The 13123-nt window shown below is 49.4% G+C and overlaps 3 protein-coding genes across 5 annotated transcripts; 2 read left to right on the top strand and 1 right to left on the bottom strand.

Annotated features, from left to right (window-relative positions):
• Positions 1–1753: 1753 nt before the first annotated feature.
• On the top strand, positions 1754–7212 carry FOIG_08800 (uncharacterized protein). 3 transcript variants are annotated; one of them, XM_031208867.1, is made up of 4 exons: positions 1994–2266; positions 2332–2436; positions 2484–2796; positions 2854–4894. In XM_031208867.1, exons 3-4 carry the CDS (start codon positions 2579–2581, stop codon positions 4676–4678), a joined length of 2043 nt encoding a protein of 680 aa, XP_031061873.1. In that variant the 5' UTR covers positions 1994–2266; positions 2332–2436; positions 2484–2578; the 3' UTR covers positions 4679–4894. The 3 variants fall into 3 exon arrangements, with proteins under 3 accessions (XP_031061871.1, XP_031061873.1, XP_031061872.1); XM_031208865.1 differs by having other exon boundaries at positions 1754–2266; positions 2332–2796; positions 2854–7212; XM_031208866.1 differs by having other exon boundaries at positions 2324–2796; positions 2854–7212.
• Positions 4718–9229, bottom strand: FOIG_08801 (uncharacterized protein). The gene is made up of 4 exons (XM_031208868.1): positions 9055–9229; positions 8090–8987; positions 7268–8041; positions 4718–7210 (listed from the first exon to the last, which is right to left on the bottom strand). The coding sequence occupies exons 2-4, from the start codon at positions 8957–8959 to the stop codon at positions 4961–4963; spliced, it is 3894 nt and encodes a 1297-aa protein (XP_031061874.1). The 5' UTR covers positions 8960–8987; positions 9055–9229; the 3' UTR covers positions 4718–4960.
• A 1463-nt stretch (positions 9230–10692) lies between these two features.
• FOIG_08802 (uncharacterized protein) lies at positions 10693–12687 on the top strand (the record flags this gene model as incomplete). The annotated part of the gene is made up of 2 exons (XM_031208869.1): positions 10693–10722; positions 11074–12687. 2 exons carry the CDS (start codon positions 10693–10695, stop codon positions 12685–12687), a joined length of 1644 nt encoding a protein of 547 aa, XP_031061875.1.
• Positions 12688–13123: the final 436 nt, after the last annotated feature.

Genomic DNA, 13123 nt, shown 5'->3' on the forward strand with positions numbered 1-13123 from the left:
GCTGAGTGTGCCATTGTCAGCGTCGAGGCGAAGATGGTGCTAGGCGGCGTCAATCTAGCCCGAACATAGGGTTCAAGGGATACAGTTTGCATTTCCCATAAATTGCATCCATCACGGCAATCTGAAGGTGCAGCATGGCGATAATTGCGGTCAGATTCAGTCATTGACCGACAAGTTGCACATAGAAATTCGACATTTGAAATAGACGTCAAGACCCATGCATCAGACTTCACAGATTTCAGAAGATGGATCCCCAAAACACAGGGGTCATTCCAGGGCTGGGTCCGCTAACGGCAATGGATTTGATTGGTCCTCGCCTCTAATTTCCTCTAAAGCTTAGCTGTAAGGGGCAAAGGGGCTCGGTAACACGGTTCAAAATGCACAATGGCCCCTTCACAGCTGTTGTTGTGGACAGCTTTGCCGATGCAGCTCCAGATTCTGCGAATCATGACATCTAAGACCGCCATAAACAAGCCACGACAATATCATGATTTTTTTGGGATATTTGCAGCCAACATTCAGTGGCCGTAACGGGAATACGCCGAATTGCATGTTGGTAGGTAATACGAGGCACAGTCACTCACAACTGTTTGTGCCCTGTGCATCACTACATTTGTCGTTTTACGGGCCAGCCAGTGAGTCCAAACACAGCCCCATTTATCGCCAATCAATGTGGAGCAAATCCTGCTGATCTGTGCCACCTTGCGCAGGGAAAACAACCGGGTTAGTCGCGTGTTAAATTTGGAGGGGCTTGGTCCAGGCTGATATCCTGCCTCTGATTGGCATGTGTTATGATCTTCAAAGGGGAAGAAAAGTCTAGAAGAGCAGCCATTCTGCCTTGGCTGGCTCGACTCTGCCACCCTCTTCAGCCCTACCCATTTCTTGGAAGTGAAGCCATGTCTGTCAATCGAATTGCAATTGCGAATTTGTGATTTAGCTTCGCACCTGTCACGTCGGGCATTCCCTCAATCAGCAACCGCGTCAATCCGAGAGCATTTGACCTGGCCAATTACGCCACTGCCCAGACCGTCAATTTTCGGTTTTCCTCTGCCGTTTACTTTGGCCCCCAAACAGAAGGATTTGATGCTAGAAGATGATCACCATTCGTTACCAATCTGATAGCTGGAGGATTCAATGCAAAACAGGGTACAGTCTGGAGCTCGGGGCCCGAAGGACGCGGGAAATCCACTAACAGAATTACATCAGCTGTGAAACCCCCACTCTCGCAGCCACAAAACATGCATTTTCCATCAAATGAAATGCTATTGAGCATGTCATCCTAACGCTTATTCGAGAAAATATATCGTGAGATTCAGGATTCAATGCTAAAGCTAGACTATTTGAGAACTCACTTGAGAGGACCAATCAATCTCGTCCAAACTGGGAGCTTTTGCGTCATTTTCAAGAACCCAGAATATGGTAGGCCCCTTGACTGCAAGTCAATTACTACGCATTGTGACGAATAAACCCCCCCGCGGAGCCCGAAAACAGTTGTCGGTCACTAGATTTCGGTGTGACCTGTGAAATAATAATATGGCCAGAGCTTAAAGAGTTGATCATTTCATTCAACCATCCTTGTCTGCGTGTTGAGATTTCGTCATCACCCGAAACTTTCTGCAGCTCTTGAACCCGCGGCCTCCGGAGCATGGCCTTTCGTGTTATCTGTAATTAGATATGCATCATGCTTGAAAGATTTCGTAACACGGGACGAAATTAGGTTCTTACCTGTGAACTCTATGCGCACGTGGTAATTCTTCTGGCTCAACTTGGAGCTGTTCTGAACTTTCATCTGCTCATGACGACAGCGATTGCGACGAAACCACCTGTAAGCAGCTGATCATGTTATCATGAATTTTCATCTCGTGAGCGACAGAAAACTATCCCTGCCTCTTCCTTTCCCGAGCATAAGCGGATATACAGTTCTGCTTGCGACGAATCCCCTCCAGGTATATTCAGAAGGAGGCGTGCGAGCCATCCTGATTCGTTTCATTTTTATGCCAGATTACATGGCCATTCAACAGTTGTTCTAGATAGATGAGTTCGAGGCTCACATGAGCCATATGCACAAAGGCTACTCCGCAGGCCATAAGGAGCCAGCTATTGTAAGCGTGTCAAGCGACGCCCCTGAGATTCTGCTTAACCATCTTCTTCTCGAAGCTGGGTGCAATCATACGAAGCTGGTTTTTCCTCCTTCTACAGTATAGATGTCTTAGGAAACATAGCCTTGGCTGAGAGCTGAAGCTGGCTGAAGATAGGGATCTTGTAGGTAAGTCGCCACGTTCAACTTTATACCCACGAAAAGATGCCATCTGACTGACTCAAGACAATAAGTGTGCTTATCAAAGTGTGGTATCGGAGTTTCGTTCTAGGCTCCATTGGCCGAAATTTGTCACATTATTTGCACGTCTTGCAGAGTTGTAAACACCACTACACGCAGTTCGTGGAACCGCTGTCCCTTTCGCGATATCGCTAAGCGGCCTAAGGGGCTTTTTGGCCGATTTCTGAGATTCTACTCCGTAAAGCTGGGTATATCTTTGTCACCTAGAAAAAATGACGCAAAAGTCAATGTTTCAATACCATGTATGTCCAAGAATGCCAAGCATCCATGACGACGAAAAACAAACAACCAACAGCATCGCGGAATAACAATCGGCGCGCTTCGGGCTTTAGCCGGACCCCGCGAAATGCAATACCAACATGTCAGCATGGCTGTCTTCAATGCACCTCATCTCTCCGCCAGACGACCATGGAACCCCAGACACAACAGCTGCCCATATCTTTTGAACTTTCTTCAATGTAAGAATATTGTTACCGACTCTTTGAATTGTGCCCACAAGCTGACAATTGATCTAGATCCAGCAAGCCAAAGTTGACTCGCACGAGTGCAAGCAAAGTCAGAACAGGCTGTGTCACCTGCAAAAAACGGCATGTCAGATGTGACGAAGCAAAGCCTCACTGTCGAAATTGTGTGAGGAATAACCGGCAATGTGAAGGTTACGCCATCCCGGACAGAAAGCGGAATAAGGGGCCAGGCCAGTTTCAATGGGATTCGAAACGAGTCACCTGGGCAGCTCCCTTGAAGGCGCAGCTTCATCTTGTTCAGGACTCTCTCGACTTTCGAGACGCTCAGAGTGTTCTCTATTTTGATGAGTTTATACAAGTTGTGCAGAGTCCATGGATCTCCGCTGGGTTCAACAGTGATTTATGGTCCGTGACGTTACCCCAAGTTGCACGTACCAACGATATTGTACGGCATGCCGCGATAGCAATCGGCGCATTGAGCAAATGGCTTGCAAAGTCGGAATATGATTCACTTGGTTCGTTGTTATCGGCGGATAATGAAGCGGCTCGGGGGGACACAGACTATTTGAACGCGGTATCGCACTACTGCCATGCGCTCAAACTACAGAGCCAACAAGTTTCGATACACGACGCTGTATTCCTTTCAGTTCTATTTCTATGTTTCGAGACATTGCGAGGAAATAGGAAAGCTGCCTTGGATCACATCAATCATGGACTGGCAATGTTGCTTGCGCTCTTGACCGACGCAGATTCTGCTCTGATGACCTCGATCGCCCCAAACCCAAAACCGCTCATCGCTGTGGTAGCAGATATCTTCTCCCAACTGCTCCCACAAACAAGACTTATACTACGCGGAAACATCGGCCGTAGCCCCGCTGTACCAAACTTCACCAGAGGCCTACGCGCCAAGAAGCACACAGTTGAGTCTTTCATGTCCATGGTAAACCAGATACCTCGAGATTACCCACCGACTGAAGAACTTCCCCCTGTTCTTGACAACCTGGACGACTTTGAGAAATATTGGCTGACTGGTCGGAACGCCAAACTTGCTGTTGTTCCTCTCCTCATGGAAGCTGTCCAGAGCACTGGTGTTTTGGTCTCGTCGGATCCTGATATTATCTCCAGAGTTTGGAAGGAAATCACAGCTGATCCACGTATTAGAGAAATCTGTGAAGCCTCCACGAAGGAATTAAGGGCCCTCGAAGCTGCTTTTATGCCTCTCTTCAACCGTGCAATTATGTCGGATGCGAAATCAACGGACTACATCAGAGCTATTCATCTTCGCTTGCATTACCTTGGTACTTGCACCTTCGATGATCTCACGCACTTCTATGATGTTGAGCCTATTCAAGCCAAGACGCCCCTGTTTCGCGAGTTCCTCTCCCTAGCTGAGATCAGTATCCGCATCGCGAAGCGGGATTTGAAGAACCCGGCACAGCAGCTTTCATTACAATGCAACATGGCATCGCATCTCTTTCTCATCGCATTATTCTGTCGCGATGCGCTTCTTCGCGACGAAGCTACATGGTTGCTGAAAGACTACCCTGGTCAAGACGGGATTTGGAACGCCCGCTCGCTGTACCTACTATCTCACAGAAACAAGATCGTGGAGCGGATAAATGCATCCGAAGGCACGGCCATGGAGCAGTGGCACAGGTTACTACGCAGAGAATATCTGTTTGAAGAAGGAGGTGACCGGGTTATTTTCTGCTACTTGGATAAGGATGAGATTACAGGGGAGTGGCAGCTCGTAGAGGAGACGGCCGTAGTGAAGGGAGAGCTTGATGCTATCGAGTGGAAAAGAAGACCGCCTTCAGCAGCTGGCAGACCGTTATTGGGAGATATAATTACCCTCTGGCCTGAGTTGGTGGAATGAGAGAGCAACTTCCAAGCAGGCAATGGGGAAAAAGGGGTTGGACTCATGCGATGTAATCAGTGAAGAGACCCGTATAAGCTATATAAACTATGAACATCTGGTTCTTCGCATCATGGTTAAAAGAAGCCTCGATTTATGCGAAGACAATGACCATGCCAATGAAATCTAGTAGAGAAAGAAGAAAAGAGCACAGCACGCTGTTTGTGAGAAGAGAAGTTTACAAAGTATTAATGATAAAGACAGCAAATCAAGCAGATAATAGAAAGAGAAAGTGACAGAAGGTTATTGGTCCAGAGCTTGGTTCTGCACCATTTCCCAGTAGATGCCTTGTTTGTTGACCAGCTCAGTATGTGAACCCTTCTCAATAACCTTTCCATCATCAAATACAAAGATGACATCTGCATTCTGAATCGTCGAAAGTCGGTGAGCGACAGAGATGACAGTTCGTCCACTGCGAGCTGTGTCGATCGCGGCTGCAACGACCTTCTCAGATTCCGAGTCAAGAGCTGATGTCGCTTCGTCGAGAAGAAGGACCTTTGGATCTCGGATCAAGGCGCGGGCGATTGCGATTCTTTGCTTCTGTCCCCCAGACATAGATACTCCTTTGTGACCCATGTCGGTGTTGTAGCCTTCCGGAAGTGAGACAATGAAGTCGTGGATGAAGGCATCGCGACAGACTTGGTGGATCCTGTCGTCGGTCACAGACTCTGGATTGTCGATTCCGAAGAGTATATTATCGCGAATGGATCCTCTAAACATGGCGGGTTCTTGAGATACGAGAGACAGAAGTTGACGGTAATCGTAGACATTCGTATCCTTGATGTCTTGGCCATTGCACAGGATTGCACCATTACCAGGTTCCAAGTCATAGAAGCGTTCGAGAAGCGAGATAACGGTTGTCTTGCCACAGCCTGATGCTCCGACAAAAGCGGCATACTGGCCCTTCTCAATGGTAAGGTTCAGCCTGTCAAAGACGGGAACGTCTCTCGTGGGGTATTTGAAGGAGACGTCGCGCAACTCAATCTTGACTCCGCCGTCAGTGTCCTTGATACCCTCTCCATGCTTGCCATATGTCTGTCGATCTGGATGAACAGATTGCCGCACGTCGAGAATACGGTTCGCGGAAGCAGTCACTTGGGCAGCGCTTGGCGCCAGTCCGAACCCTTGACTGCCGGCCTCAGCGCCCTGGATGACTGCCATGAAGCAGACAAAGAACGCCTCCATTGAGTATTCTCCGCTGATAAGGAGACCACCGCCGTACCAGAACAGCAAAGCCTGACATCCGAGGCCGACACTGTCTGCGAAGCCAAAGATCGCTGACGTCCACTGAGCCTTTCGATTGGCCGCCTTCACATGCCCATCCAAGAGATCGCGGTACCGGCTGTTGATCGAGTCCTCCATGGTAAGCGAAGACACTGTTCTAATAGCCTCGATCGCTTCGGTCGCAAATGCGGAGCTTTCTTGGAAGACCGCAGCATTCATCTTGTCGAAGTGAACTTCATGCTTGTACTTCCAGCATCCACCAGCGATCATGAGTGGCAAGGCAACAGACATGGAGATCAAGCCGAGCTTCCAACCGAAGACGAGTGAGATGATGACACAGCCAGTGATGTTGAAGATGGCGGAGAGCATGAGTGCGAGGTTGATGCCAAGAAGTTCCTCCAGCTGTTTTGCGTCACTCGAAACGCGAGAGCTCAGAGATCCATGGGAGTTGTCTTCCTGATCAAAGAAGGAGAGTTGCTGATACAGCATGTCATTGAGGTACTGGGATTTGTACACTCCGCTGACGTAGTATTGAACGCGCAACCCGATCCAGCCCTCACAAAGATACGCAAGACCAACCCCTCCAGCAAGGGCAAACCACATGAAGCCCCAGAACTGGCTCTCACTCTTCAAGTCACTGCCCTGAAGAAGGAAGACCCCGAGGGCTTTCGCGAAGAGCCAAGCTTGGATGGGAGTACCAGCTGCGACGGCCATAGACGAGAGGAGAATACCAAGGAAGTTAGGCCACTTCTGTCTTCGTTCGTACAGTAGCTTTCCGAAACTTTTGAAGAGACCTCGGGACTTCTTGAGGGCTTCTTCTTGGGTGAAAGTCGCAGTGATATCAGCCAGCTTCGCATCAGGATGATGTTTGTGAGACTCATCATCCGACACAAGAGCGCCCTTCTCTTCCTGATTATCAGCAACCTTAAGAGCCTGCGCCCTGACAAGAGAAGCATAAACTCCATGGGTCTTCGTCATGAGATCCGCATGCGCGCCTTGCTCAACCGCTTTCCCGCTCTGCAGCACGATGATGTTGTCGGCCTTCTTGATGGTAGATAGACGATGTGCGATGGTGATGGTTGTGCGGTTTTGTGTGGCCCTATCGAGTGCAGCTTGGACGATCTTCTCACTCTTCGCATCAATGGCGCTGGTGGCTTCGTCGAGGATGATGATGTTGGGCTTCTTGATGATGCTTCTCGCGATCGCTAGGCGTTGTTTCTGGCCGCCCGACAGCTTTGCGCCGCCGTCACCGACATGCGTATCGTAACCCTATAAACATTGGTCAGATGGAAAGGTCTGGGAAGGTGAGGAGAGTGAGAAACATACATCAGGAAGGCGGTTGATGAACTCATCCGCATAAGATTCTTGGCAGGCGTCTCGAACCATCTGACGCTTCTTTTCTTCGGGCTGATCTTGCCATTCGGAGCCGATAAGACCATGCGCGACGTTGTTGAAGATTGTGTCATTGAAGAGGAAGGGTTCCTGTTGCACCAAACCGATATGTGAACGCCACCATTTGAGGTCAAGGTCTTCGAGGTTGTTCCCACCGATGGAAACTGAGCCAGCCAAGGTAGGGCTGATTGCAGGAGCCTCTTCCTCAGACTGCTCATCGGGCTGCTCGCTAGCCTTCTTCTGAGGTTTGGGTTCAACGACTTGGGGCAAGACGTGGTGTTCCTTCAATGAGTACCAGCGCTCAAGCAAACCAACAATGGTGCTCTTCCCTGAGCCTGAAGGACCGACTATCGCTGTGTTCTGTCCAGAGTGAATGGAGAAGCTCAGTCCGTCCAGGATACGGACTCCAGGGCGGCTGGGGTACTCAAAGGTTACATCTTCAAAGACAATGTCATGAGAGGTGATCTCAGGCTTGAGGGAGCCTGAGGAGGGGATGGGGGCATCGATGACAGTGAAGAACTCGCATGCAGCAACCATGGCTTTGCTAACAGCCATGAGGGGAGTGGCGATACGTTCGAGAGAAGTGAGGATCAACATGACGGACATGAGGACGATGACGATGACTCCGGGACTGTCGATGGCGCCGGAGATGTATCGTCGCGTTCCATACCAGAAGGCGAGACCGAAAGTTCCGAAGACTCCAAAGAACTAGATGGCTGTTAGTATCGGATATCCAAGAGGCACCCGAGGACGTACAATCATGCCAAGATGAAGGCCCATGAAGGGCGCCATCTTTTGGCCTTCCTCGATGGCCTTTTCGACCCAGACTCTGTATCTAGCCATCACGCGGGATTGAGCGCCACAGGCCGTGACTAGCCGGATCCCCTGGAGTGCTTCGCTGGCGATAGCAGTACCTTGAGCGTCTGCCTGCCCAGTCGCCGTTTGACCCTTGACGAGAATTGGCATGGAGATGGACAGAATGACCATCATGTAGAGGATCAAAGATGCAGTCACCAAGGTAATGTCCCAACTCCATACGAAGGCGACAATGATAGCCGCCCAGATGGTGCCGTTGAACTCCAAGAATGTGCCCAGTCGCTCTGAGATGCCGACTTGAAGGGTGTTAGACGTCGCAGTGATGGCTGTAGCAGGTGCGCCGGCAGGCATGGAGTCGATGACATGAATAGACTGTGAAAAGAGAGATTGAAGGTAATGGAGACGAATAGCGGAGGATAGTCGGATACCAATCATTCGGAAGCAGTATTTGTTGATAGTGTTGAGTCCCCAGCGCCCCAAGAACAGAGCCATGATGTATAGCGCTTGTCGGTTCAAGATAGATTGAAACTTATCGGTCGGGAAACTAGACGTGTCTCTGAAGTAGTCTGTGAACTGATTGACGAGCTGGCCAAAGATGACGTTCATGAGCGGCATGGTTATTCCAGCGCCAATGGATGCGAACGAGGCAAGGGCGTAGATGAAGAAGTCCCATTTTGTAGCGTAACTGAAGACTCGTATGTAGTCGGCAACTTTTGGTGTTCTTTGGGGTCGTTGGGTATCTTGGGTCGTGGTGGGGGACTTCTCGCCATCGTGCTCGGCGTCGTTAGGGGGTTTGGCGTCGGCGGCCATGATGGAGGAAGGGGGGTAACGTAGTGGCCTGTTGAGAGAAAGGTATTAGTACAGCAGTCGAATACTGTATTGAAGTAGGAAATTGAGGCCGTTACTGTTTTAACGCAGATTTCCACCGCTGGAACCACGGGTATCGAGGTGTCTATGCCAAGCGGTTCACAAGTGCATGCGCTCGCTTGCTAGAAAAGTGTCGATGAAGGATAGACTGCGAAAAAGAGGTGCTAATTGCAGCGCAATAGCGCGAAGAAAGGAAATAGAGTTAAAGATGAGAATGAAATGAGACATAAACCAACGCAAAAATCTCAGGTCATCCTCCGTCAGCGTGTAATATCTTATGTAGCACATCTCGTCCTGAAGAACCCCTGTCTCATCGAGTTCTGCGCATGCTCGTAAAAGACGATTTCCTGTTTGGGACGGTTTACGAGCTCCACTCTTTTTTTCGCGACGGTTGAAGTGGGCCCGTATAACTCGTACCGAACTAAATCCTGACATGAGTAACAGTAATCCTCCGTTCGACGTTTCACGCATTTTAGGCATCTCGGGGTCAACAGCTTCCCGATACTGAATCCGTAAACTTCCCGATGTGTAGCTCCTTTTACGAGGCGGCTGGTAATAATTGCTGATCGTGGCTAGAATGAGCAAATTCTCTGTTAGCGCGTAGATGTTCGGGTCATCAGGAGACGACGGAAAGCATGAGGCAGGTTTCTAACCAGGATTCAAGAACTAAGTCCTTCTTCACTCACAGAGCTTAGAGAGGGTTTGTTTGTTCAAGGAACGGCCTTGAGTGGCGCAAGTCGAACAAAATCACCAAATCTTGGGATCTTGTTGGTGGAAAGGGTGCTGTATTGCTAAGATCGCTGATCCATACGCTTGTACTCCTCGAGATGGTCAGCAGGACTGATTCTAAGAGGTACTAAATAATATTCTAACTCTCTTCAACAACTTTGGACGCGACCTCTTGCCGCTCCTCGAAGAGCCTCTTACAGCCAAGATGCCCTCGTACGGTCCAACTATCCTAAGCTTTGGTGATACCTGCGGGTTGTTGTCTTTCCATCGAGAAGGTGAGCAGCATCGCACTCATATCCCTAGATATTCAGGTGTACTTCTCCATGGACTCTAGCCTAGTTGCTGGCAGCGGCCCCTCGCATGATGAGAGGATGCAATCAGCTCCCGGAACCCAGACATCCGTTCCAACACCAGACCAATCAAATCTTTGTAGGGAAAACGGAAAATAGAACCCGCTGTCTGTGTCGTGAGTGACTCGGGTTTCGAACAAAACAAGGTTGCAGGACAACTCAGTCCGAGGTTCGCGTAGTAGCTCTGTTTGTTGACCACCAGTAGTCTCGAGGCGTCTGACGCATTATTGGACAGAAGAACTCAGTTGGTTCCTCGCCTTCGTTGCGGTGGGCCAAGTGGTAGACCAAAAGCCCTCGGTTTGGGGATCGTTACCGCAAGAGCAGTTCAAGCCCAAGTAAAAGGCCAAGCACGAGCCCGCTTCGCGAACTTGGTAGAATCGTACATGATACCCACCCGCCTTGATACTCCACGCAGACAAGAGACTCAGTGCGACATGCAGCACTCGCCAATTCGTCCACGGCCCGTGAAGTGATATGGAGGTCGGAGTCTGCCTTGGGCGCTCTGAGCTACTTGCAAAGGCCCTTGCAGCTACCTAGCATCTTATGATTGCGCAAATGCGCTCGGAGAGGAGACAAGGGGTTACCATCCATGTCGCCATGCCTGTGACCAATGGTTGCTTGGCGAAAGTAAGTTCTGCGCAAATGCGCAAGATCGGTAGGAGTTTAGATCTGTTCGTTGGTCATAGGTACTTTGACATGGTGAATATCGTGATTTCTAGGTCGGTTGTATAGGGAGGTTACGCGGCGACGGAGGGAGGGGAAGCCTTATATAATATTACAAGCCTAAGAGGGCTATTTACTACCCCTTCTAAGGGATCAGGCAGTAGTCTATATTATATTAATCTAGAAATATAATAAAAACTCAATGTATTATATCGAGCTTTTATAAAAGGTTAATTAGATACTATTAGTTTATATTATTGATATAATATATTTTGATTGCTCTCCTGATATATTAGGTCTTAGGAGCCTCAGTAGAACTGGGTATTTGAAGCCGCGCCGCTCGAGACAATCAAAGAGAAGGGAGCATATTCAATCAGGTCCAAGGTGCTTTATGAGTTTGGCATCAAATGGAAGACGGCATCTGCCGTCAGCGTTGCCAGTGCGGGGGCTTCCTTTTCACTCAATGCTCAAGCCAACTTGGATATCTCCAACGGAGTTGGGCCAACCCTTCAGTCTAAGAAAGGCTGGGAGCCCCAGGTCACCTACTCATACCCTGTTTTTACTACCTCTGGCGGAGTCTCGCTCATACCCTATGTCCGCTGGGGTGTCGAGTTCGATATCGATATTTACAACCAGGTCAGGCTTAAGCCAGCGATCTCATCGCAGACACTTGTTACAATGCAGTCGAGCTACTCAGACGAGCCCCAGGGCCAGTGGTCGGCTAACAAGCTGGCCGTAAGCACCTACATGTCTACCGAGAGTATGATGAAACTTCGTAATGGCGTCTACGATACATTGTATAGTGGCTCCAGTCGCACATTGAATCAATGTTTTCAGGCACCTGATATGATACCCACGGCTGAGGATATTGCCGAGCTGTCTGAGTTTGCCGGCGACTTCTGTACGTCTTATTTGGATTACAGACCGCCTCGCACCACCTCTATCTCGACTGCCACATCGACAAGCGGGTCAACCGCGACTACCGAATATGTAACCAGCTGGGTTCCAGCTACAGCACAATATGTTGTCGTTACCATAACTAGCTATTCTGATCGGACCGGTTGGCCTCAGTGGAACGCAAGAACTATCATCACCCTTGAACGGACCGCTACCTTTGATCACTCGGGATTGAAAAGGCGCGACGCCACACAACAACTTGCTGCTCGAGCAGTCTATACGCCGGGGCTGGTACAGGACTGGGATAGCAAGAAGATCTCATTTGCTTGTAAGCAGATCGCCACTGGAACGGAGACGGTGACGCAGCCGGTGACTACGACGATTGGTGTTGGAACAGCCACCGTCACGGCCACGACAACGGTTGCCAGACCCGGCGGAAACGTAAAGTTCTACACTGAGAATCCGTATCAATACAGATATATTGGTGCTGGACCTGTGGGCAATACCTGGACAGCTGGAGCATGTTCCTCGCCATCTGAAAAGTCGGGCAATTGCTTCAAAATCAGAATTAACGGCCCCAAATGGACTGATGGGCAGTATCTAAAATACAACTCAAACGATCCCGACTCGCTCATTTCAGGTAACGGGGGATACCCCTCCCTTGTCCTAGACACATGGTGCCTGTCAGAAACGGGTCGCTTGATCACACAAAACCCTTACGCCCGGGGTGGTTTTGTCGCCGCTGTCCGAAACTCGAACAATATCATCTTTGGCACTCCTGGTAGCAACCCGAACCCAGATGGCGCTGAAGCCCTCTACTGCCAAAAGGACCCCAATGACGTCTGCTCCGGCGTGCTTTCGTGTAGCACGGATAACAGAAATGGTCTTTCATTCACTCCGTTGCGGTATGACTGGTGGCTCCCGTGGGGCGACGTCCGATTCTATGATGACTTTAGGCCTCAGCTCGGCGACAGAACTCCAGGCAACGAGATGGCGAAATTTACTTGGGAGGCGGTTTCCTGTGCATGTTGATGAGACAAGTATATAGAGGTTTGTCTCTATTGCTTATCCATCAACAGCTTTTTATTCAACGTATATTTTGTATTACTCTCTGGATATACACTTCTCGACTTGGGCCTTAGTTAAATAAGCATAAAGAAGCCCATTTTTGTTTAAATGAGACCTTAAACCCAGAGGCTACCTCTAACTAATGAAACTCAATTTATCATGCACAGGCGTTTTGAATTCTACAACGACCAGTAATGCTCTCGTCCTACTCACCACTTCCGGCTCAGCCGGCACATAAGGCACATTTTCTCGTTCCTGTATTTGAAGCTGAATGCAGGGTTCATATGATGTGCAACGCTTGATAGGCTAAAAGATCTTATCAGTTTCAATTGAAATACTCCAAATCCATGGGCGGCTATTCCAGGCAGATCTAGCGCTGGCGCTATCGAACGCCACGTTG

The sequence above is a fragment of the Fusarium odoratissimum genome (genome assembly GCF_000260195.1).
Source record: "Fusarium odoratissimum NRRL 54006 unplaced genomic scaffold supercont1.13, whole genome shotgun sequence".
NCBI classification, from domain to species: domain Eukaryota; kingdom Fungi; phylum Ascomycota; class Sordariomycetes; order Hypocreales; family Nectriaceae; genus Fusarium; species Fusarium odoratissimum.